We start from the raw sequence: 24,734 nt of genomic DNA, 5'->3' as shown, positions 1-24,734 counted from the left end.
GTCGCCTTGAGAAAGGACACTGAATGTGTAGACCTCTAGATGTCAGCAAATTCCAAGCCTTGAAAGTTACATAAGCTGTGTTTTCTCCTACAGATGCTCATTCCTCCTCATCCAAACACCAGCCTTCTTTCTTGGTCTCCTTCCTGTGCCTCTTTTCTGGGCCGTTTCTCTTCTTCCCACCACACAGAGGGCGAGCAGCCCACTGGAAATGTGAGAGCCAAGCGAGCCCCCCTCCCCGCTCTCCGACTTCTCTATGGAGGCTCTGGGGGCTCCCAGGCTGGCCTGTCTTCTGCGGGGCTGACAGCTGAGCCGGCCTCCCGGCTGGGGGCACAGCGGTGCCCTTGTCCTCAGTGTGAGGGGCCGGCAGTAGGTTATGTATTCAGCTATCTTGTGACTGAATCACACCCAGGGCCAGCTTCCTCCTCTCTACAGTCAGTGCTTTGTGTCTTCCAGGAGCCGACACCCGCACTGCCAGGGTCCCAGATGCTGGGCCTATTTTGGCAGACACGCTGCGGAAATTCTTATTCGATCTGGATGTGGATGATGGCCTAGCTGCCATTGGCTACTCCAAGGCTGATATCCCCGCATTAGTGAAAGGAACACTGCCCCAGGTAAGAGACGCAGCCCACCCTCGCTGCCTTCTAAGAAGCACCAGGCTCCAGGAGAGACACGGTCCATTTGGGGCATCTTAGGGAAGGAGGTGACAACCCAGGTCTCCCCCCACCAGGCAGCAGCTCTCCCCTTCCCCAGGGGGAAGGGGCCAAGTCTCCCTCGCCTTTATATTCTTCCATTAAACTGTGGCTTACGTGAAGCTTTGATGATGTAATGAAAGAATCCTTTATAAAAATTTAAGGCAAAAACAACCAAGTTTATCTTGAGTATAGCAGAATTTCCCTTTTCTCCATTTCTGCTCTTTTAAGAGTCCCCTATAAAACTATGTGAAGCTCTTCCAAAAGGGCCACTAATATTATTTTCCATTATAAAGAGTTACAAATTCTACTATTTTGTGAAGAATAGACATGGCTTTTAAATTAAGATGATTACAAAATCACTTTTTAAACATATTTGGGAGATTATATATTTTATACATATATACTTATTTGTGTCACTTTGAGTCTTATTTCATTTATTTATATGCTCCTAAAGAATTTAAACTGAAAAAAAAAAAAGAATTTAAACTGAGCAGCTATCATTTATATGGTAGAATTATAGTAGATGTAAAGTTTCCCCTCTCAAGGTTCTCATGAAAAGAGTTTATGCCCCATTGGACCTCTCTTCCATTTAGGATGAGATACCCTTGTGTTATAGCACCAGAGCCTAATAGGCCAAGACCCTGTTTGTTGTAATTCACCATAAAACAGAGAGCTCAGAGCCAGGAGATGACACCATGCTCACCAGGCCCAGAGCACTCACTAACTCCTCCTGTCCAAAATGCGAAAGGCAAGGGTCACTTAAACACTATGAGGATATACGGAAAAGACAAAAACTCTAATTTGAAAAGATACGTGCAATGCTCATAGCAGCGCTATTCACAATAGCCAAGACGTGGAAGCAAACCAAGTGCCCATCAACAGGTGACTGGCTTCAGAAGATGTGGTATATATACAATGGAATATTACTCAGCCATAAAAAAGAATGAAATATTGTCATTTGCAGCAATGTGGATGGACCTAGAGAATATCATACTAAGTGAAATAAGACAGAGGAAGACAGATATATGATATCACTTATATGTGGAATCTAGAAAACATTACAAATGAGTCTATATACAAAACAGAAATAGACTCACAGACATAGAAAACAAACTTATGGTTACCAAAGGGGAAAGGCAAGGGGGGAGGGATAAATTAGGAGTATGGGATTAACAGATACTAACTACTCTATATAAAACAGATAAGCAATAAGGATTTACTGTATAGCACAGGAAACTATATTCAATATCTTGTAATAACCTATAATGGAAAATTATCTGAAAAAAAGTACATATATATAACTGAATCACTTTGCTATACACCTGAAACTAACACAATATTGTAAATCAACTATACTTTTCTTAAATTTTATTTATTTATTTATTTAGTTATTTATTTGGCTGTGTTGGGTCTTCGTTGCTGTGTGCGGGCTTTCTCTAGTTGTGGCGAGCAGGGGCTACTCTTCATTGCGGTGCGCGGGCTTCTCATTGTGGTGGCCTCTCTTGTTGCAGAGCACGGGCTCTAGAGCGCAGGCTCAGTAGTTGTGGCGCATGGGCTTAATTGCTCCACGGCATCTGGGATCTTCCCGGACCAGGGCTCGAACCCGTGTCCCCTGCACTGGCAGGCAGATTCTTAACCACTGTGCCACCAGGGAAGCCCTATACTTCTATTTAAAAAAAAAACCAACAAACAAACACTATGAGGATAAGGCAGTCTCCCCAAAATTAAGGCATTCATGTATCTATCCCTGACATTGGAACAGAGTTAACAGCTAGAATATCCACTCACACAGCATCCTGCTTATCACAAGTGGTGCTTTTCCCTCAGCCCACTTCAGTTAAGCAAAGGCCTCAAACTGGCTTCTTCCCCACTCAGCAAGTACTTAGAATGTTGAAGACCTCACCACTCACATAAGATAATATTTGTGTGGATTGGGTTCACAGACTTATCTGTCCATAGGAGCAAGGTAAATAATAGCAATGAACAAAGCAATTTAAGGCACTAGGGAATGGTGGGGACTTTGGTGAACTGGAAAGCACGTGACCCATCTCATTGGGTGAGCAGCTTTTCAGCTACAATTTATTAACACCAAGCATAAATTCAGTTCCCAGTGTTGGTAGAATTTGCATTTTTAAGAAAAATCAGCAATTGGGATGTTTGTGTTGAATTCCCTGATTTCCCAATGTACAAACAAAACATGGCCCATGGGCCACCAGTTTCCCTGATTTAGGGTCAGGCCCAGTGGGCTCAGTTGCATCCAAAAATATAAATGAATGAGAAAAAGAGGAGTCTCAAAGTACAGCAGAGACACTAGTTCTAACCCACAGTCCTAACCTGTAAGTCGAAGGGACTAAATAAAAAGTATGACCATCACAATCATTTTTTCCAAACCTATTAAAGTTCCATGAAGGTAGGAGCCTGCCTGGTTTGCTCATCTATCTTCTATAGCACCTAACCCGGGCTAGTGAACATTTAAAGGAGCACATTCCTGCAACCCTCTCCTCTTAAATCTTCTGTCCTTGTTTTTGAGCAATTTCCTTAGACTTAATAGGACTCAGCCAATGAAAAGGAGCCATGAAAGCCTGTCCAGGAATACCAGAGACCAAGTGGTCACCACGATTTTGATGTAGCCTCTGGCTCTTATAGCATGGTCCCAGCAAGAGTGTCCACTCTTCAGGGGGTCCTCTGAAAAGTTCTGCTTGTTATCCCAGGAAAATGTTCAGGCATATGTATTTATCAACCTCCAAGAATGGTATTCATGAGTTTCAGATAAAACTGGATGATATTCTTGGCCATTTAATTGCTGTGGCAATGCATCTTCCAGCCATCAGCACACACTGGCAGGTGTGGACGGTTTTAATTCTACTGTACTCAGGCTTCCACTTTCAAAAGCTGTTCCAAACAGCAACAGATCCAGAGTAACACTTGAGACCATCCTCTAAAATAGCAAGTTAATTAGGTATCATTCTGAATGCCTCAGTGCACATGTCATACTGGGAAATCACAGATAGCAGAACCTTAATTAGACAAAACTAATTTCTTAGTTTCACAAAGGATGCAAGGTAAATTGAATCTTTCTAAACAAGTCATGTCTATAAAGTAGGAAACCAGGATTTCCTCAAGCTATGTTCATAAAGCAGCCCCAAGGTGGATGCTGCCTTTTTTTCCTTTGATCATGTTTTCACGATTAGGAGAAACACAGTTAATTTTAATTCACTGGCACTAGTTCAGTTTTGAAGTCAATATGACAGATTTATATGCATATATGGGGAAGGGGGGAATATTCATAGGACTTTAGAAGGAATATTGGAAATAAGCTTGCCTGTTTTGCAGTTGAACTACTGTTGGGTTTTTGTTTAGTTTTTTGTTGTTTTTTTTTTAGTGAACATTTTACAGGAATGCTATGGCAACTTCAGAATTTTACACATGCAGCAGACAAATCTTCACTTATTAGTATTACAGGATTTAAGGTAGTGAGAGGGATATATTCTTCCTGCAAAGAACATCACCAGAAAGGATATTTCATGCAGTCAACATTTGATAAAGCTTCTTTTATGTTCAGCAAAGAGGGATCGGTTTTCTCTGGAACAACCAGGCCAGTATTCTTAACCAAACACCACAGCCCATACTGGTGGCAGCAAATAGCAGCCCTGTGTACAGAGGTTTCCAACTGCCATAGCCGCGCTGCTCGGGGAGCAGGCAAGAATAAATTAATCTTCCAAGCTGGATTTCTGAAACCTCTGGCAAGAAACATTTACATTTCCCATCAAAACATTTCATTACCGAGGAGAGCTGTCTACCAAAATGAGCACTTCCACTCCCTGGCAGACAGGCCCGCTGAAATGTTATTTTATGAATGTGCTAAAAGTAGTAGTCTGAATTTATTTCAGTGCCCATGTTAATCAGTTGTCCTTCGGTCTTACGTGTCTATAAATAATAGCACAGTGCGGAACACATCTGAATCCTGAGAGGTTGGCTTTTATATGGCACAAGTGATACGTGCAAGGATATATCACAAACTTTACGTCCTTGCCCCTGTTGAACCAATCGTTGGGGGTTAGAAATGTGAAAGAGAAACTCACCTCAGCTTGGCCTGAGCTGAGAGTCCTGAACTACTTCATGCAAGATGAACAGGGTTGTTTTAAGGGCGCTTGAGCTCATCAGATGAGACTCTCTGCCATTATAAACAGAATAATGTGGCAACTTCGGCCATAGCAAATACCGAACTTCCGTTCTGGACCCTGCCACAAATGTGTGCGTAAGTCACCGTGAACAAGTCTCTGCCTTGCTATGGATTTTCAAAATTCTTTAGGGTCTCTACAAGATGTGCTGGGATATGAAGCTTTACCTTGGCTTCACCCATACTCTTCAGCATTGTCCCCCATCCTTCTCCCATATGTCCATCCATTCTTTTTTTTTAAGTTGTGGTAAAACATACCTGACATAAAATTTACTATTTTAATCATTTTTAAGTGTACAACTCTGTGCCATTAAGTACATTTTACAGGGTTGTGCAACCATCATTACTATTCATTTTCAGAACTTTTAAATCATCGCAAAAAGAAGCCCTGCTCTATTGCTAAATGGTAAACAGTAACTCCCCACTCTCCTCTTCCCCCAGCCTCTGGTAACCTCTATTCTACTTTCTATCACTGTGAATTTGCCTATTCTAGGTACTTCATGTAAGTGGAATCATACAATATTTGTCCTTTTGTGTCTTCAGTTTGCATAATGTCCTAATAAATGTGTCAGAATTTCATTCCTTATTATGGCTGAATAACATTTCATTGTATGGATAGGCCACATTTTGTTCATCCATTCATCTGCAGATGGACACTTGGGTTGTTTCCACCCTTTGGCTATTGTGAATAGTGCTGCTGTGAACATCAATGTACAAGTATCTGTTTTAGTCCTTGCTTTCATTTCATTGGGGTATATACCTAAGGAATAGAATTGCTGGATCACAGGGTAGTTCTGTGATCACAGAACTTTAACTTTTTGACAAAACTGTCAAACTATTCTCCATAGTGGCTGCACCATTTTACATTCCCACCAACAATGCACGAGGGTTCCAATTTCTCCACATCTTCACCAACACTTGTTATTTTCCATTTTTTGGATAGCCATTCTAATAGGTGTGAAGTGGTAACTCGTGGTTTTAACTTGCACTTTCCTAATGACTAATGACATTGAGCATCTTTTCACATGCTTATTAGCTATTTATATATCTTTTTTGAAGAAATATCTATTCAAGCCCTTTGCCTATTTCTGAGTTGAGTTGCTTGGGGTTTTTTGTTATTTAGTTGTAGCAATTATTTGTATATTTTGGATATTAATCCCTTATCAGATATATGATTTGCAAATATTTTCTCCCATTCTATGAGTTGGCTTTTCACTCTCTTAGTAGTGTTCCTTGATGCATAAAAGTTTTTAATTTTGATGTAGTCCAGTTTATCTATTTTTTCTTTTGTTGCCTGTGTTCTGGTGTCATATCCAAGAAATCACTGCCAAACCCAAAGTCATGAATATTTTCCCATTTTCTTCTAAGAGTTTTAAGGTTTTAGCTCTTACATTTAGGTCTTTACATTTAGGTGCGTTTAAAGTTAATTTTTGTATACATCCTTCCTTCTTTTTATTCTTCCTTTTACCTGACGAATACTTATTGATGTCTTACAATATACCATGAATTGTATGTGACACAGTTTAGAAAATAAAGTCCCTTCCCTCCCTCATGCAGCTTACGTTCTAGTAAGGAAGACAGACAATGGTCATCTAATCAAATCTACAAATAAGATACAAATAAAATCATTTCAGGGGCTTCCCTGGTGGCGCAGTGGTTGAGAATCTGCCTGCTAATGCAGGGGACACGGGATTGAGCCCTGGTCTGGGAAGATCCCACATGCCGCGGAGCAACTAGGCCTGTGAGCCACAACTACTGAGCCTGCGCATCTGGAGCCTGTGCTCCGCAACAAGAGAGGCCGCGATAGTGAGAGGCCCGCGCACCGCGATGAAGAGTGGCCCCCGCTTGCCACAACTAGAGAAAACCCTCGCACAGAAACGAAGACCCAAAACACAGCCAAAAAAAAAAAAAAAAAAAAAATCGTTTCAGATAATGATTAGTGGTCTGAAGGAAACCTGGGTGATGAGATAGTGATTTCACAAGGGACAGTGTGGCGGGAACTCCAGCGAGTGTGGTCAGAGAAGGCCTCTGATTGGAGGTGGAGGCAGCCAGGTGAAGATCTGGGAGAAGCATTCCAGGCAGAGGGGAAAGGCCCTGAGATAGGGTGAAGATTCGCATTTTCATGGGACTGAAGGGGGACCACGGGTCTAAGTGAGATGAGCGGGTGGGAGAAGAGTCAGAGCTGGGGTTAGAGGACATGGTTTTGTTCTAATTGCAGTGGGACGTCATCAGAGTGTGTTAAGCAAGGGAATGGTGTGATCAAGCTTGCAATGCGGAAAAATCACTCTGGCTGCTGTGGGGAGAATGACCTCTAGGGGGTGAGAGTGGAGCGAAAGTGGAAACAACTCTAAGAGGCCTTTCAAGTAGGACAGGAGCATGAAGTCACTACGACAGGTTGTGATGGATCGGGAGGTGAGAAGTGGTCAGATTTGGGATTTAATTTGCAGGTGGATCCGACAGACTTGCTGATGGACTGAACTTGTAGGGAAGGGAAAGAGGAATCCAGGATGACTCCTAGGTTTTTCCCTGAGTGACTGGGTGACATTTCTGAGAGAAGGAAAAATGGAAGGTGGGGGAGTCGGAGTACTATCTCGTATGTGTGAATCTTGAGATGCCAGTATCCCCCCTCCCATCATCTTTATTAATCCAACCAGTAACTGCTGAGCACCTGTTTGCCATGTGGGGCGCTGGGCACAGCCCTGCCCCATGGAGCTTCGCTCTCCTACCAAGTGTTGTCCCACACAGGCGCTCATCACAGAAAACGGACCCAGAGACCCACAGACATGCAACCAAAACACTGGCACGTTTCTTAATTTCATTTAGGCCTGGAAATTTGGGGATTAAGGAGCCACTGACGGGAGTGTCAAGAGCAGTAGGAGGTGCTGGTGTCTTTGCTGACTTGACTCAATAATCACTGGAGAAAGTAAGGAAATCACTGAATTCATTTGGGAAGGTAGAGATAAAACCTTAGTTAATTTTTTTTTTTTTAAAAAAGAGTCACTTGCTGCCCATAGCCTGAAAGTTAATGTCCTAGTGAAGTCCTTTGTAATATACATGAAGTCCAAGTTGCAAAATCTATGGTCTTTGAAGCCAAGGGTGACCCCGTTCTGTTTTCCCTGGCTGCACACGTTGTACCTGGGACAGTGCCCTCCACACAGGGAGAGCCTGGCAGGGGCACCTGACTGGCGTGGTTTGGTCATTGTAGGAGGTGTTCTTCCTGAGGCTGGTTGGGTTCTGTACATTTGAGTAGAAGGCTATTCTCAGGACCTCAGGCAAGAGTAATGGCTTCTGAAAACTTCGCAGGAAAGAGGCATCACTTGATAAAACTTCTGAGTTGGGAATCAGCTAGTAAGAAGCAAACAAGAAATATGATTTTTAAAGCTGTGACTATTATCAAGTCACTGTTTCTCATGACTGAGTTAATTCACATACCTAGTAGCTTTTACAAACTGTCTTTGCAAAGCCCTGAGTAATTCTTTTTGTTTACTGTTTCAGGAAAGGGTCACCAAGCTTGCACCACGCCCTCAGTCAGAAGAGGATCTGTCTGTTCTGTTTGAAGCATCAATGAAACTGTATTGATTTTCATTTTCACTGAAAGAATTACCATTGGCCATCGTAATTCTGAAAACAGAAGTTGACCTAGCAAGGGCTTTGTCTTTTCACCTCCACACATAACTTCCCTGTTACCAGCTTGAATGTGATATAATTTTATCCTGTAAAAGATTCCCTGATGCTCCAAGTCCAGCTACTTCCATAGAACACACTGAACAAATGCCCACCATGCTGGACCCTCAGCCAGACTTCAGAGGTCCCTGTTCCTGCCCCAAACCCTGCAGACTACCCCTGCTCCATGTATCAAAAGGGCAAACACTCAGTATCTACCAAAAATATTAATGTGTATATCCTATGCCCAGTAATCAACCCCACATCTAGAAATTTATCCTATAAAATACTAGCACAAGTGTGTAAAGAAATATGACAAGGATGTTTCTGGCAGCGCATGTTCTAATAATAAAAAATTTGAAAGAACTTAAGCATTCATTAATATATAGATAAATAAATCATAGTGTATTAAATAATGGAATGCTTTTGTGCTACTAATAAGAATGAGAATAACTCTACTAGAAATACGTCCATGATAAACTGCTAAGTGGAAAAGAGTAAGTTGCAGGACAGTTATATATTAATATGGTCTGATATTTACTTTTTAAATTATATATAAATATATGTCTCTCTCTGTATATATATCTAGAAAGAACGTTACACATCAAACTTAAAAGGGATCACTGAAGAAATGGAATTTGGAGGACAGAGAATTAAGAGAAAATGTTTACTTTATATTTTATACTTTCACTTCTTATTTTACAAACATCTGTATTGTTTGCATTTGTTACAATAAGCACACGTTTTCTAATTTTAAAAGAGGAAGAGAAAAGAAAGAAAAATATCACTTTGCTGTTTTAGGTCAGACTCATAAAAATACTAGTAACTATATTTAAAAGGTAAAAACAAATCCAAAGGGGTAAAATATTAGAGATGGATCCTCTGGTGGAGCAGTTGTTCTTTTGAGAAAAACACAAACAACCTACATGGTAATTCCCTCTTTGGAAAATGGTTCTGGTGCTCAGAATAAATTAATTCAAAAGCAAGCCGTTTTGCCGTTTACAGACTTCAGGATGCAAGTCGAATCCTGGTAGCTGGGTCATCTGCCTCCTGTTATTCCCAGCCTGCGGAAACGTCTATGGCTCGTTTTTCCTCACAGTGGTGAGTGCACTGCTCGAGCTTCGGCAGCCTGGATCTCAGTGTACTTGCAGATTTATCCATATTTTAAACTGGATTAAAGTTTTAATCAGAAAGTATATCAAGTAGAGTATATAATTACATATATAATTATATGTAATTACTGGGCATAGGATATATGCCTATATAGTATATAATTACATATTACAGTATATAATTATATAAAGTATATAATTACATCAGGATTTTACAAAACATGAGAAGGGCATTACTGTGCCATTCAACCTGCCTGGCCCTACTTTATCTCTGTAAACAGCTTTGTTTACTTGGGATTTTAAAAATAACATTAAAATGTTGTTTATTGGGAGTCTTTCTAGTTACACACCTAAGATATGTTCAGTACCAAAAACCGGTAGTACAAAGAGACACACAGAAGGAAATATTTGTTCACATTGCACCATCCAAGAGAGAGCCACTGTTAAAAAATAACAAAATTTAAAAATATATGTTCTCCCCATAATTTTATACACATATATAGATACATTATAGATAACTATGTGTGTATGTGTATGTGTATATATATATATATTTTTTTTTTTTTTTTTTTTTTTACTTAGGAACGGTATCATTAAGGTATAGTTTTAGTTCCTACAGAGCATTCAAATTCTTTATGCCAAGTGCCCAAAAGGCGCTTAAGCACAAGAGAGTCCCGACAGAATTTCACCTCTACCATCAGACTATATCTAGCTAAAATTCCCTCCAGCTTTTCAGGAGAATTATGGATTCTGAGAGCAGAAGCTTTGTGAATAAGGCAGAGAACAGTGAAACTGCCAATCTGAGATCCTTCAGGAAACTTTAGTAAAAGTTGTTAATCAATGTCTCAAAATACATTTGGTGTAGCAAAAATATATATGTGCCCCACCCCCCCAAAGAAAGTCCAGGTAAATTCGAGACCTCTTGTAATATATTTTGCAAGGTGATGTGGCATCATTAGAACAGCATAAGACTAGGGAGTCCAGGGGTCCAGGGCCCTGGATTCCACTCCAGCCCCTTGGTCTGTCTAAGTCTTACTTTATTCAACCAATTCCTCTCCAAGCCTGAAAATACCATAACTAGATTTTATGTACTACCTTGTCCTTAATGTGAGATTTTGAGTTTGGGAAATTTAATGTAAAATCATTTTAGATATGAAAATGCATTCTTTATCTCTCTGAAATGTTCGATGCCATTTCCACCAGTAACCAGATGTCTCACTGTGACTCACCAGGAGGAGTGTTTGGCATTCATACTGATGATGACTTTGTAGAGGAAGGATTTAAAGGTCAAGCATGAAGAAACAGATTTAGGAAGCCTTCGTGTTTTTTATCCTAATACCCGTCATTTTGGCCCTTACAATTTGAGAATATAGAAAAGATGTGTTTCTTGACTTTACCAGCTATTAAAAGAGCGTGAGAGATTATATCCATTTCTGTAAACCAAACACATTCATGTTTCTGAGAAAACAATTAAGTACATTTTTCTAAGTCAAATCCTATTTATCTATTGATTTCCTTAGAAGCTCAAACAGTCCTTAGGGGTCACAGCTCCATTTATATGGATTAATGTACTTGCTAAGGAAAGGAAAATTAAAGGAATAGTATTCAAAAGTTTATATAATATTACTTTCATAAAATTATCATATATGGTGGCATTTTCACTTAAAATAAATCATCCCTAATTTATTTCTTGACACAAAATTACTAATTTGTTTCAAGCAGGTCATGTTTCTCTGATTTTTGCCAAGTGCCATAATAAACAGCTGGCGTGTTGCACTCCTGTCCCTCCCCTGTGCATAGGGAGGGTTGTGCTGGGTTTGGCATTGTTAGTGTAGCTGTGGACACAGCTGTAGGGTATTTTCCAGTGGTCAGTGAGGTAAGTCTGCTCTTGTAAAATAGAGACAAAGTACAGTATCAAAATAGAGAGCAAAAATTGCTTTTCTGGCCTTTTAACCCTGAGAAAGATTAATGGTTGTTTGCATTAGAAACTACCCTAATCAGGGACTGTTGCCTCCGGGGAGTGGGTATGAGAAAGGGGGCTATTCACCTCCGGGTCAACATTGCACAGGTTGCTGGGTCTCTGATGACCAGCAACCCCGAGCTGAGACAGCTGCCCGGGCTCCTCCATTAAATGCCTCGTCCTCTGGGAGCTGTTGAGGAGGCCAGGCCACATCCCGCCATCACCATCACAATGGCCTGCGGGAGGCAGTCTCCAGGGACAAGTCACACTTTGAATGGGCAGAAATTGGCTCTTGAAACCCTAGGTTGAATTACTGGCAGCTGGGGGTGGGAGGGTCTAGTTTCTCATGCTATTATGCTTTCCAACCACCCCAACTCTCAGAATAAATGCATACCCTCCACAAATTGCAATAACTGTTTGCAATTTTGGCCCATGTGAAATCCCTCATGAAATTATGTGCAGGAGAGCTAACTTTGTGTGTTTGTGTGTGTGTGTGTGTTTCCCAGATCCCCACTCTTTTTCTTTTTTGAATTTTATTTTATTTTTTTATACCGCAGGTTCTTATTAGTCATCTATTTTATACATATCAGTGTATACATGTCAATCCCAATCTCCCAATTCATCACACCACCGCCACCACCACCCCGGTTTCCCCCCTTGGTGCCCATACGTTTGTTCTCTACATCTAGGACAGCTAACTTTAAAGTAACTCCATTTCATTCTTTCTGGCTTTAAAATTGGCTTTTTTATTTGAGTGCTTTTAATTGGTTTTCTAACTTTTAAAATTGGAAACTGATTAAAATAATCATGAGCAAAAAGGAAAAAAAAAAAACTACCATCATGCCATTACCCAAACACAGCTGTTATCATTTGCTATATTTCTACCTTTTTCATTTGGGTGGTGTCATCCCCTAAGGAATGACATTTTAAGTATTTTCTATGTTGCCACATAATCTTCATAACCATTACTTTAAAAGGCAGACAACAGTTCATTGAATAGGAATTTAATAATTTATTTATTCTTATTATAGGGCACCAAAATTGCTTTCAAATTTTTACTCCTACCAATGCCACAGCAATGAATAAATGAAAAGTTGTATGTGGCTTTTCTCATATTCTAAATTAACTTCTTAGGTTAATTAATCCCCGAATGGAATTTTTAAAGTATGGACATTTTTATGGCTCTTGACTCATATTATCAGATTATAAATACCTCACTATTGTTTTATGATGGTGTATCTTAACAGTGCACATGAGCAAATTCAAATTCTCAAAATTATGAAACTTACTTTAGTGTTATATTTTTGCATCTTAAGTGAAACTGTAAACCACCAAGTCTACTTTTTTGTGTCACTTATAATTTTTTCCCCTTCCAAGCCTATGGGCCTGTGTTATTACATTCATGGTCCTCAGTTTTGCTGGCCAAGGAAAAAAAACCAAGAGAGCAACATATAAATGTCCTTTTCTATACTGGTGTTCTAGAATCGTCTGGGGCTCTGAGTGAAAAGACTGCTACACGGGGAAGGAGGTAAGCAACGCCAAGGAATCACCCACCAATACCCCTTCCAAGGATCTAAGTTGCTCCTCTAATCAGAAACCTCCCAGACCTCTGCAGGTGTGCGCATTGGTCCCACCTTGGCTTTGGCAACATTACTGGGGACCACGGTGAGCTTTATCACAAACAGGGCATAAGAGAAAAGAATGTGTGTAAAGCAACATATACATTAATGAGATGTCAAAATAGTACCAACAAGCTGAGTGGCCACCTGAGTAAGGACAGGCTAATTTTCTTTCATTTTTTTACATCTCGTTTAACCACTACATACTCAGCACATAACTCAGTACCTTGACAAAGCAAGTTCCCAAAGGAGAAGGAAGGGGAACATGGATTTGGGGGGAAGAAGGAGGCAGGGATTGGGTTTGTTTGGGGAGTGGGGGTGAGCTGGGGAATGATTACAAAAACATGACATTTAATTGTATTTTTTAACCAAACTATTGATAATTTATAAATAAAAATATCAACTCTTATGAAACACAGTGGCCTATTTGCTAGGGCATCTTCCACAGCTGGCAACAATAATAAACTAAAGACAATAATAAGTTTATTTATTGGGGATTTATTGAGCCCTTAGCCTGTGCCAGGCTCTTTGTCAAGGAGTTGCCTACTACGAGAAGCATTGCTATTATCATTTTTGTACAAATGAGGAAATTAAGACTCAGGTTAATAAAAACAAACCGCCCAACTTCACACAGCTGATAAGTGGCAGAGCCAGCTCTCAATCCCAAGGTTCTCCTGACCCTACATTCCCGCCACCAAGTTCACTGCCTGTCGAATGCCTTCTGTTGTCAGAGACTTCCCTGAATCCCATTTACACACTGCAGATGCTTGTGTACGACGCAGTACCTTGAACACAGTAGGGACGCCATAAGTATCTGTGGAACAGAGGACTGTATTTCATTAAAAGAGGGAGAAGGAGAAGAGAAAAGGAGATTCTGCAAGCCTTTGACATGTCAGAGGGGAGTCAAGCTGCCCGAGCTGGTGGCCACACGGATGGGTGTTAGAGGTAACAGAGCCGCCTCGGGGTGAAGCCAGCCCTGATCGCCACTAACTGAGTACCTTGGGTGATTCACTCAGATTCTCTGAGCACAATCTTCACCTTACAGGGTTGTTGTAAATGTCTACAGGAAGTCACGTGTGGTAAATGCGTAGAACAGTGCTTGGCCTAGAGTCTTTGCCCAGCACTTGTGAGTTCTCTTCCCTTCCGGAACACTAAGCTGGCATCAGATCTCTACACGATGTCAGCTGGGCACCAAGGGCTTCTAAACTTCCCTCAGTACAAGAATGACCTGGGATGCTAGTTAAAGATAGAGATCACCAGGCTCTTCCCCCATCCCCCAGAAATTCAGATCCTGTCAACCCAGGTTGGAACCCAGGGATCTATTATTGGTTGGGTAAGTTTCACTTAGGAAAATTAAACAGCACTTGGACCAGTTTGGCAGCCTCTCAGCATAGGTGGTGACAGAAACAGAGCATCAGTCCCAACCTTCAGTGTGCACAGAAACTTCTGGAGGGCTTGTTAAAACATGGGTTGCTGGGCCTGGTCCCCAGAGTTTCTGATTCAATAGGTCTGGCTGGGAGCAAGAATTTGCATTTTGCACTAGTTCCCAGGTGACGCTGCCACTCTGAGATCACACTTTAAGAACCACTGAACCCATGGATTGCAATTTTCTCATATTTCAAATTCAGGAAATACCAGCTGGAATTAGTTCTACCCAGCATGTAGCAGGACCATGGGTCCATGGTGAGGGTCAGGACAGGACCGGGGCTCTGACCACAGGACACACCTCTCCACTAGACCAGGGCCCCCAGCCCCAGGCGCTGGGCCCCCTCTTCCCCGCCATGACTGCCTTGCCAAGAAGCCCCTGTCTCCCTTGTTTCCACTTTCTGTTCAGGCTGAGGCCCTTCCGGGGTGTGAGGAGGTTCTGCCTGTCAAAGCCCAAGCAGAAAGGAAACACTCACGAGTGACTGCAGCGTTGAGGAAGGCCACGGTATTGGCTGCAACCACAATGAGACTATTAAAAAATACACTAAGTACCAGAGCTCTGGGTTTCATTTCAGTATAATTGGTATAAAGAATATAAAACTCTCAGCTACGATGTTAACAGACTGGTAAGACCACTCTGTCTTATCTCTGTTGAAAAAAGAAAACAAGGGCTTCCCTGGTGGCGCAGTGGTTGAGAATCCACCTGCCAACGCAGGGGACACGGGTTCGAGCCCTGGTCTGGGAGGATCCCACATGCTGCGGAGCAACTGGGCCCGTGAGCCACAACTACTGAGCCTGCGCGTCTGGAGCCTGTGCTCCGCAACAAGAGAGGCCGCGATAGTGAGAGGCCCGCGCACCGCGATGAAGAGTGGCCCCCACTTGCCGCAATTAGAGAAAGCCCTCGCACAGAAACGAAGACCCAACACAGCCAAAAATAAATAAATAAATAAAATTAAAAAAAAAAAAAGAAAACAAAAACTCTCCTCGTTACGCTCCTGTTTAAAAAGTTATGCTGGGAAAAGTTTCCATTTTACCTGGAAAGTGGATATAGAAAGAGTAAATACATATAGAGTTGTGCATGTAATTATTGGTAAAGAATCGTAGGATACGAATTAGAATAAAATGAGCTGTGCTTCAAGGGACAAAGAGAAGGACGGCTACTCACATCCAGTTAGGAAAAGACAACCCAGGCGTCCTGAGCTCACTCAGAGGCACCCCAGGCTTCTCCGCTCTGGCTTTTCCTCCTGACCACCTTGAACTATCACGTGCCTGCGAGCAAGGGTGTGGGATGCTCTCCCCGGAAATGAGCAGAGGCCGGGAGGGCTGGTCCCCTGTCATGCTACCGAACCACCAAAGTCTGTGGATTTAAGAATTTCGACTTGAAAGTTGAAATTGAGTACAAAGAAAAGGATATTCCCTAAGTGTGTGGAGGGGTAGAGATGGAACAGCTCTCAGACTTTGCCTGAACGCCCGCTATGCCCCTGCACTGGGATAGGAGCTGCTGCATAAACGAGACCCAGCCTCCCCACTCAAGGGACTGGAACACAGAAAGTTCCGTGGGGGCAGAAATACCGTGAGTGGGTGAGCACTCATAGCCTCTACCCATTCTGGCCCCTACAAGGAATTTTGGCTTTGGTAGCTTGGGCCCCCAGCCTTCTCTGGGGCAAACTGGGATACCCAGCGTGATGGACTGAATTGTTTTTCCCCCAAATCATGTGCTGAAGCCCCAACCCCAGTACTTCACATGTGACTGTATTTGGAGACAGGGCCTGTAAAGAGGTGTGTGGTTAAACGCAGTCCAGTGGGTGGACCCTAATCCAATCTGACTGGTGTGCTTTTACGAAGAGGAAATTTGGACACAAAAGGAGCACCAGATATGCACACAGAGGAAAGGCCATGTGAGGACACAGCAAGAAGGCACCATCTGCAGGTCAAGGAGAGAGGCCTCAGGAGAAACCAAAGCTGCCAACGCCTTGATCTTGGACTTCCAGCCTCCAGAGCTGTGAGAAAATAAATTCCTGTTGTTTAAACCCTGTGGTATTTTGTTTGGGTAACCCTAACAACTAGGGTTTGCTAGCAAAAGAGGGGCAGCCTTGAAGATTTTACATCAGAAAGGGCTAAGAGCCACTGGCAGAAAAAAGATACTTGTAAATCAGAAGGCAAGAAAGAAAGGACTGGAGGCCCCAAGTTGTTTAGAGAGAGTCTTGGGGGAGTTTAGGAGAGAGGAAGAGATTAGGGGCAGCTGCAAGCCAGGCGTTAGAAGATAAATAGGGAAGAGAGGTTTGGTTTGGTTTTTAAAGGTTGTTCTGTGTTATGAATAGAACTCCCTTTGGAGCTTCTTAGGAGATGGTGATGATGATACAGATTGTTTTAAAATTATCTCTGCATGTCAGACTTTTGCGGTGATGGTTTTGCTAAATTGCAACACCAAACCAAGACCAGGTCCAAGTTAAGGGGTGTTATGTTATAATTTTAAAACAATGTAGTAAGCATAGTGATAAAAAAAAAAACAACAAAACCAAGTCAGGGAAGGTTTCATGAAAGAGAGGACTCCTGGGTTGAACTCTGAAGGAAAGCAGAGTTAGATGGGAGATAGGAAGTTGGAAAGATGGTCCAGGTAGAACGAACAGCATAAACTATAGCACGGAGTAAAAACACAGGGTGTGTAAAGAGTGTAACAGTTTGGTATTGCCAGAGTGTCATGTGCAAGTCAAGAGGTGGTAAATTGAGGCTGGAGAAGTCAACATGGTGCCCAGTGGAACTTGGAACGAATCCCGTAAGGTGCTAAAAAAAAAAAAAATCATTAGGGACCAACTGGAGTGCCAGAGACAGATGTGTGTTGGAGATCAGGCACTCAGACAAGAAGCTAGATTAAGAAGTGACTGATATAATTACAGAATAACGAAAAAATCATGATAAATAAGCTAACATTTCTTTCATCTTTCTCTAGATCTTCTTTTAAATTTTCATTTTGAAATAACTGTAGATTCACATTCAGTTGAAAGCAATAACACATTTTAAAACAGTATCAGTCAGATATCAACAGATATTGTATAAAGTATGAGACTTAGGTTGAGGTTCTTTTTTTCCCTATGCCTGTCCAGGTGCTCCAGCACCATTTATTGAAAAATCAATCTCTCCTCCATTGAATTTCTTCACCTTTGTCAAAAATCAGTTGGGCGTATTCATGTGGGTCTACTTTTGGTTTCTCTGTTCCATTGATCTATATATCTATCTCTCCATCAATACCACACTGTTTTCATTACTGTAGCTATCTAGTAGGCCTTAACATTGGATAAAATGATTCCTCCTATTTTATCCTTCTTTTTCAAATGTGTTGTTAGCCATTCTAGATTCTGCACCTTTCAGTATAAATTTTATAATAAACTTGCCTATGTCAACAAAAATATCTTTCGGAGATATGATAGAAATTGCATTAAACCTATTGATAATTTGGGGAGAATTGGCATCTTTAGTATGTTGAGTTTCCAATCCACAAACACAATTATGTCTCTCCATTTATCTAAATCTTTGAATTCTTTCATGAGCATTTGTAATTTTCAGGACACAGGTCCTGAACATGTTTTGTCATATTTATACCTATATACTTCATTTTCTTTGAAGCAACTATAAATGGTATTGTTTTTAATTTCCATTTCCACGTGTTTATTGGTACTATGCAGAAATGTGATTGATTTTTGCATGTTTACCTTGTATCCTGCAACCTTGCTGAGCTCACTTATTAATTCTATAAGTTTTTTTGTAGATTCCTTGAGATTTTCTATGTAGACAATTATGGCATCTGCAAATAGGGACAGTTTTATTTCTTCATTTCCAATGTGTATGCCTTTTATTTCATTTTCTTGCCTTATTGCATTGCTAGAACTTCCAGTACTATGTTAAATGAGGGTGGTGAGAGCAGACATCCTTCCCTTGTGCCTGATCCTAGGGAGAAAGCATTGAGTCTTTCATATTAACTATGATGTTGGCTGTAGAGCTTCTGTAGATACTTTTTATCAAGTTAAAGAATCTGTGTCATCTTTTTAAAATATTATAACATAGTAGCTTTTCTTACTTCCTGGTGTTTATGCTTAATTTATTGGAGTTAGGTTATTTTTGTAATCAAAGGACAAAGCGATCTTCTCCATTTCCATTATAATCCTGTTAAGGTACCCATGCAGGTATTATAATTTCCATTTATCACATAAACTTTTTAAAAATAGAGACTCCAAGAGGTAAATTGATTTGCCCAATTTACATGTAAATTAGTAGAGTCAGACTGGGTCCTAGGGCATTAGTTCAATAACATTTACTGTAAGACTAATATTGATAATATGGTTGAACTCTTATGTGCCAGGCGCTATAAGTGCTTTACATGCATTATGCCATTTAATGCTCAAAACAGCCCAATGAGGCAGATATTACTATCATCCCCATTTTACAGATGATAATACAAAGCCTTAGAGAGGGTGGATAATTGAACAAGGTCACACCACTAGCAAGGAGCAGCAAGTGATTTGGACATAGACACAGCCCTTGGTCTTGAAAACCACCCAGTGCCAACTCCTGTGCCAGGTTTTAGGGATACAAAGCTGGATGAGAGACAGTCCCTCCCCTGAAGGAGCTCACAGTTGAGCAGGGGAAACAGATCAGCATATTTGCAGCTTGGCTCCTGAAGAAGCCATAGCCCCAGTTAGTGAGATATCTTTCCAATATTAGAGGAGCTCAATAATATTTGTTGATTGAATGGCCAAGCAGAAGGGAGGAAGGGAGGAAGGGAGGGAGGGAGGGAGGGAAGGAAGGGAGGGAGGGAGGGAGGAAGGAAGGTATTATTCTGGTTTCTTGGACAGATCTAATGTTGGTCATATTTTATGTAGAAGGTAGTTCTTTCTAGTAGAAAGTACTTTATACTTTCTAGAAGTAGAAAGAATTCCTTAAACCTAAATATCTACCTGCCTCTAGCCAGCCTGGTCAGTTTGCATAATTGTGCTGGGTAACAATCACTGAAAACTATCAAATATAAAGAAAGGGACTGAAGCATCATGGAATATCAGAACCAAAAAGTAGCAGGATCTGGTCATCCAGAAAGAAGAGCAAATCCTTCACACACAGCTCCGTGGAATACCCAGGTTAAGCCACAACTGCTGCCCGGAACAGGCTTTACTTTCCAAGTAACTTTGACCTCAGTGTTCCCAAAACTCCCACCATCCCACAAGACCACCAACACCAAGCTCACCTCTCCTTCTTCAGAGTCTCATCAGCAGGTAAGGTTTCCTACAGGGCAGAGACTCGAGGAGACGTTGTGGAGGATGCTCTCCCCTCCCCACTGTGTCCTTTCTCCCCTCCCATCCCCTAATTATCCCCCTCCTTTTACTCCTCTTCCTGTTTTTCCTCTGCGCTATTCTATGACCACTGGGAATTATTCATTCCCAAAGAGGAAAAAGAGAAACACCAGTTAACACTGATTGAGTGTAGATTGTGTAACAACTTCTAAGCACTTTACTTATTTTACAATGTTGACATTTCAACAACCTTATGAGTTATTATACCTTCCTCTTCACCCCAAACGCAGACACAGACACACACACACACACCTCGTTCAAGCCCACCATCTCTCACCTGGGTCACTCTAGTCGCCTTTTTTTTTTTTTAATTAATTAATTTAGTTAGTTAGTTTTGGGTGCATTGGGTCTTCGCTGCTGCACACGGGCTTTCTGTAGTTGCGGTGAGCGGGGGCTATTCTTCATTTCGGTGTGCGGGCTTCTCATTGCGGTAGCTTCTCTTGTTGTGGAGCACAGGCTCTAGGCGTGCGGGCTTCAGTAGTTGTGGCTCACGGGCTCTAGAGTGCAGGCTCAGTAGTTGTGGTGCATGGGCTTAGTTGCTCCGTGGCATGTGGGATCTTCCAGGACCAGGGCTCGAACCCATGTCCCCTGCATTGGCAGGCAGATTCTCAACCACTGCGCCACGTGGGAAGCCCTCTAGTCGCCTTCTTAATGGTTTCCCAGCCTCCACTTCTTAACCCCCTGAAATCCATTCTCCATCCTGCCCTCAGGATGGTTTTAATAAAACACAGATTGTCTGAAAGCCAATGGCTTTCCCTTAAAGTCTTTCAGTGGCTTCCCGTGGCCTTTACAAGGAGGCACACACCCCGCAGCAGACAGGCAGGACTGTCATGATCTTGCCGCTGCCTCCCCGCCCAGGCTCCTGTCTCCCCATGGACCCTTCACTGTGGTCACACCCTTCTCCCTGGGGGAGTCAAAGAACCCCCCTCTGAGGTCTCCTCTGAACTCCCATAACATCCTCTGCATCCTGTACTATGCTGCAAAAACGTCTTACTCCGTGCGCATTTATTTTCTTGTCCATCTCCCCCTCTAATCTGGTAACAGAGGATAAAATCACGTCTTAATTTATCTCTAGAGCCTTACTGCCTAGCAGAATAGTGTGCATGTACAGCAGTAAGTTTCCAGTAAGTATTTGCACAATAGAATGGAAAGAAGAGAATGAAATTCTCATTAGCCAAATTCTCCAACTTGTTTTTTTTTACTTTTCTTTTTTACTTTTTTTTCATTGGAGTATAATTGCTTTACAATGAATGGTGTGTTAGTTTCTGCTGTACAATGAAGTGAATCAGCTATATGTATACATATTTCCCCTCCTTCTTGGACCTCCCTCCCACCACCCCCATCCCACCCATCTAGGTCATCACAGAGCACCGAGCTGAGCTTCCCGTGCTTTATAGCAGCTTCCCACTAGCTATCTATTTTACACATGGTAGTGTATGTATGTCAATCCTGATCTCCCTCCAACTTTTCAAGTGAATTAATACAAAGCCTGTGAGCCCCAGATCCTCAGCAATAACCAGTGAGTGCTGGAACTAACATCTTTTGCCCAATATATCCTGATATAAAAAAACCTGACAAAAAGCAAAAAGTGTTCTAGGACCCACTTTTTAAAGTCCTGGTCCATTGAGAATGTTGGGAGGGTGGCTTGGGGGCTCCACAGAACTTAGGAGCCTCCTCTTACAGATCAATGCAGAGAACCCCACAGCTGAGCCAATAAGGAACAACTTTATAAAGAACAAACAGTTATTTAGCCATACAAAAGAAAATCTTCCTACCGGTAGTAACGCCATTAACATCTTAGCAGCTTTTGCATTATGAATCTGACACTGCTTTCTTCTTCAAAGCCCAATCTGAGTGCTTTTGATTTTTTTTAATGAAGTAATAAAGCCATCAACACACAATAAAAGCTATGCAATATTTATAATCAGGTGTCTCTAGAGTATATTTTCTGTTGAAGAAGAGATTGAGTTACTAGGCCTTCCCTTTCAAATCCCTTAAAACCTCAGCTTTAGAAAGAGAGACTCAAACTCTTCTCTCGGGTCTTAATTTTTATATGGCTTATTACTAATTTATCCCCTCTAAAACTCTAAATCTCCTCAACATAGCTTCAGCTCCTTCCACCGGCTGAACTGGCAGCCGGCTGATCTTTTTATTGGTGGGTAATGGATTTAGTTTGCTGACACGGGAACAATGAGAGGATAAACAATTCCATTTGTGGCCATGAAATTCCCCATCTGTTGGGTACGTTCAGGCCTGGAGAGGGCTGGGCAGAGACAGAGGAGCAAGCCGCCACGCCTGATGTTAATGGCATCCGTCACACAGGTTGAACCTGTGGCTTCATAAATCAAGAGCTAACAGCATCTCTGGTTGCTCTTGTCATTAACTCGCCAGCCGTTGAAATACCCAAGAATTTACCGTAACGTTGAGCCTAAAGACCTGATTTGCGATTCTGATCTCACCGAGAGACCAGAGGTAGCAAGGGAAGCCAGAAATCATTTTCCTAAGTCAAAGAAAAAACTTCCAGGTGCACATTCAAATATCTGTGAATGTAATATATAATACTTGGAATGGGTTTCAAGATACAGCCCATTGGTTGGGGGAGTGGGAAGATGTATAGGTGCAAAAAGATTGGCCATGAGCTGATCATTGGTAAAGCTGAGTGATGGGAGCCCGGGGGTTCATTATACTATATTCTTTACTTTTATGTTTGTTTAAAATTATTCATAATATTAAATGTTAAATTATTCAGAAGTTAAAGTTAAAAGAAATACTTGAAGATAACTGGAAAATGGAAGCTTCCATTGTTTAGCATAAGCATGTTTGCCTAATTCTTCTTTTCTTAAAGAGAAAGAAAAGAATTGTGCTCACACAATAGCTGGAGCATTTAACAAGGCAAATCAGCCATGGCCACCAAGCAGGAAAGCGACACACCTCGGAGGGAGAAGATTGCCAAGCACCTACGGTGGTTTTTAAGGAAGCCACACCTCCCACAGCCCAAGCGCTAAGGCGGGGAGCCCACGGTGCTTGGGAAGCCTTAGCAGTCCCCCAACCCGTCCGTCTCTCTTTTCATTTTCCTCTGCAGCGAGTCACCTACTATCACCATCACTTCTGCGTTTGGCAGCCTCTTTCCACGGATGTTCAGTCTTAGGTGCTTTAATTCAGCGGCAACTTTTTGTCAAAGAAATAGAAAATGAAAGAACAATGGGAAGGGAAACAACCAAAGGAAAGTGACGGCGCCTTGTGCAAAGGACCCATTCAGTTCATTTCTGTTAAGCAAGTCCCTCTTAATGCCACCCAGGGCACACTACCTCAAGTTCAGCTGGATTCCCCAGAGGAACCTCTAGGTGTGTCCCCATTAATCCGGAAATTGCTGGAAGGCCGGAAGGGGAGAAAGAGAAAAATGCACGTACCTATCAGCCTCCCCACCTCTAAATCCTATGCAAATAGAACGTTGCTCTAACTTACTCAAGCAAGATATAATCACTGAATACCTACTCTGTGCCCAGTACTACGCTGGGCACTGGGGTTACCATACTGAACATGGCACATGGCCTTCTGGGGGCAGGCAGACAAATTAACAAGCAACCACTACTCAGTACAGTGCGGCAGTGGAGTTCAGGCCCCTGACCTGCCTTGGGAATCTTCCAGTAGAAGTGATGCTGAAACTGAGCATGTCAAGGGCAGAGTCCAAGAGTCAGTAGAGGGATTTGGCTGGTGGAGAACCTCTAGAACCATGGCTACAGAGCCTTTGAAATGTGACTAGTCCAAATTGAAATGTGCTGTAATATAACTGTATAATACACATAGATTTGGAAGACTTAGCATTTTAAAAAGTCAATATGATTAGAATATAATATTTTTAGATCTATTAGGTAAATAAAATAATATTATTAAACTTAATTTCCCTTATTTCTCTGAACTTTTTAAGTGTGACTACTACAACATTTTTAGTTAGATATGTGGCTAGCGTTTTATTTCTATGGGACGGTGCTGCTGTAGTGGTTCAGCGTGAGCTGGGGAACAGTATGGGTGAGGGGCACCTTGAAGGAACTGAGAGAATGTACAGGCCCCTGGTGTCAGCAGAAAAGAGACAAGAGTCATTTAACGTGTCCCCTTGAATATTAAACTTCACAGGGCCAAAACTTAGCTCCCGATCCATAGTGAATGCTAGAGTCGCCACCCTGATTCTCCAGGACCGAGACGCTCCTCTCCCCTTCTGAGTGTTGGTGACTGACAGCTCACCGCTGAGTCCCCCCAGAGCTTGCCCTCCACTGGGGAGGACCGCCTTGCCCAAGGTCACACCCCTTCCCGAGGCGGCCTCCATCCAGGGCTAGTCGAGGAGGAGGCCACTTAGGACGCCTGACCAACCACCTTGCCCCAGTTTGGATAACTCCGGAGGTTCCTTCATGTAGCTGGCTGAGTTCCTTGTTGGGATCACAGAGCAGCTCAGCAACTCTCTCTGCTCCATCTCACTTCCTTCACTTCCAGGGGCTGATCCTGCGACCACTGGCCAGCAAACTTCCTGCACACACATCTCAGCTGAGTCGGCTTCCTGGGAACTTGACCTGCGATGTGACCCCCTCACCCCCCAAATCTCTTCCTCTTTCACTCTTCCCCTGGTGCCATCATTAACTCCTCTCTTTCTCTCGCACCCACAGCCTACTGGTCAGAAATCCTATCGGTTTTACCTTAAATTATATCCAGAATTTGACCAGTTCTCACCACCCCTCCTACCACAGCC

General features: G+C 42.2%; 1 protein-coding gene and 1 long non-coding RNA gene across 11 annotated transcripts in view; one reads left to right on the top strand and one right to left on the bottom strand.

Annotated features, from left to right (window-relative positions):
• Positions 1 to 7,685, bottom strand: part of LOC309615376 — a 515,886-nt gene extending 508,201 nt beyond the window's left edge. Inside the window, exon 1 of the long non-coding RNA XR_014236783.1 lies at positions 6,490 to 7,685. This is a non-coding gene — a long non-coding RNA (uncharacterized lncRNA). The remainder of the gene's footprint in view (positions 1 to 6,489) is intronic.
• Positions 1 to 8,901, top strand: part of ADHFE1 (alcohol dehydrogenase iron containing 1) — a 33,590-nt gene extending 24,689 nt beyond the window's left edge. For 6 of the 10 annotated variants that reach the window (XR_014236763.1, XM_082364819.1, XM_082364821.1 and 3 more), the window contains 2 exons: positions 454 to 611; positions 8,368 to 8,901. Coding sequence is in view for 7 of the 10 variants with exons in the window: in XM_082364819.1 (XP_082220945.1) it covers positions 454 to 611; positions 8,368 to 8,451 (242 nt within the window). In the remaining 3 variants the exon portion in view is untranslated. Of the gene's footprint in view, positions 1 to 453; positions 612 to 7,695; positions 7,796 to 8,367 lie in introns of all 10 variants that reach the window. The other 4 variants (XR_014236761.1, XR_014236762.1, XM_082364823.1 and 1 more) reach the window with 2 other exon arrangements.
• Positions 8,902 to 24,734: the final 15,833 nt, after the last annotated feature.

The sequence above is a fragment of the Balaenoptera borealis genome (genome assembly GCF_965194805.1).
Source record: "Balaenoptera borealis genome assembly, chromosome: 17".
NCBI classification, from domain to species: Eukaryota; Metazoa; Chordata; class Mammalia; order Artiodactyla; family Balaenopteridae; genus Balaenoptera; species Balaenoptera borealis.
Note: the sequence above shows the minus strand (reverse complement) of the source record. Positions and strands in the feature narration are given on the sequence as shown.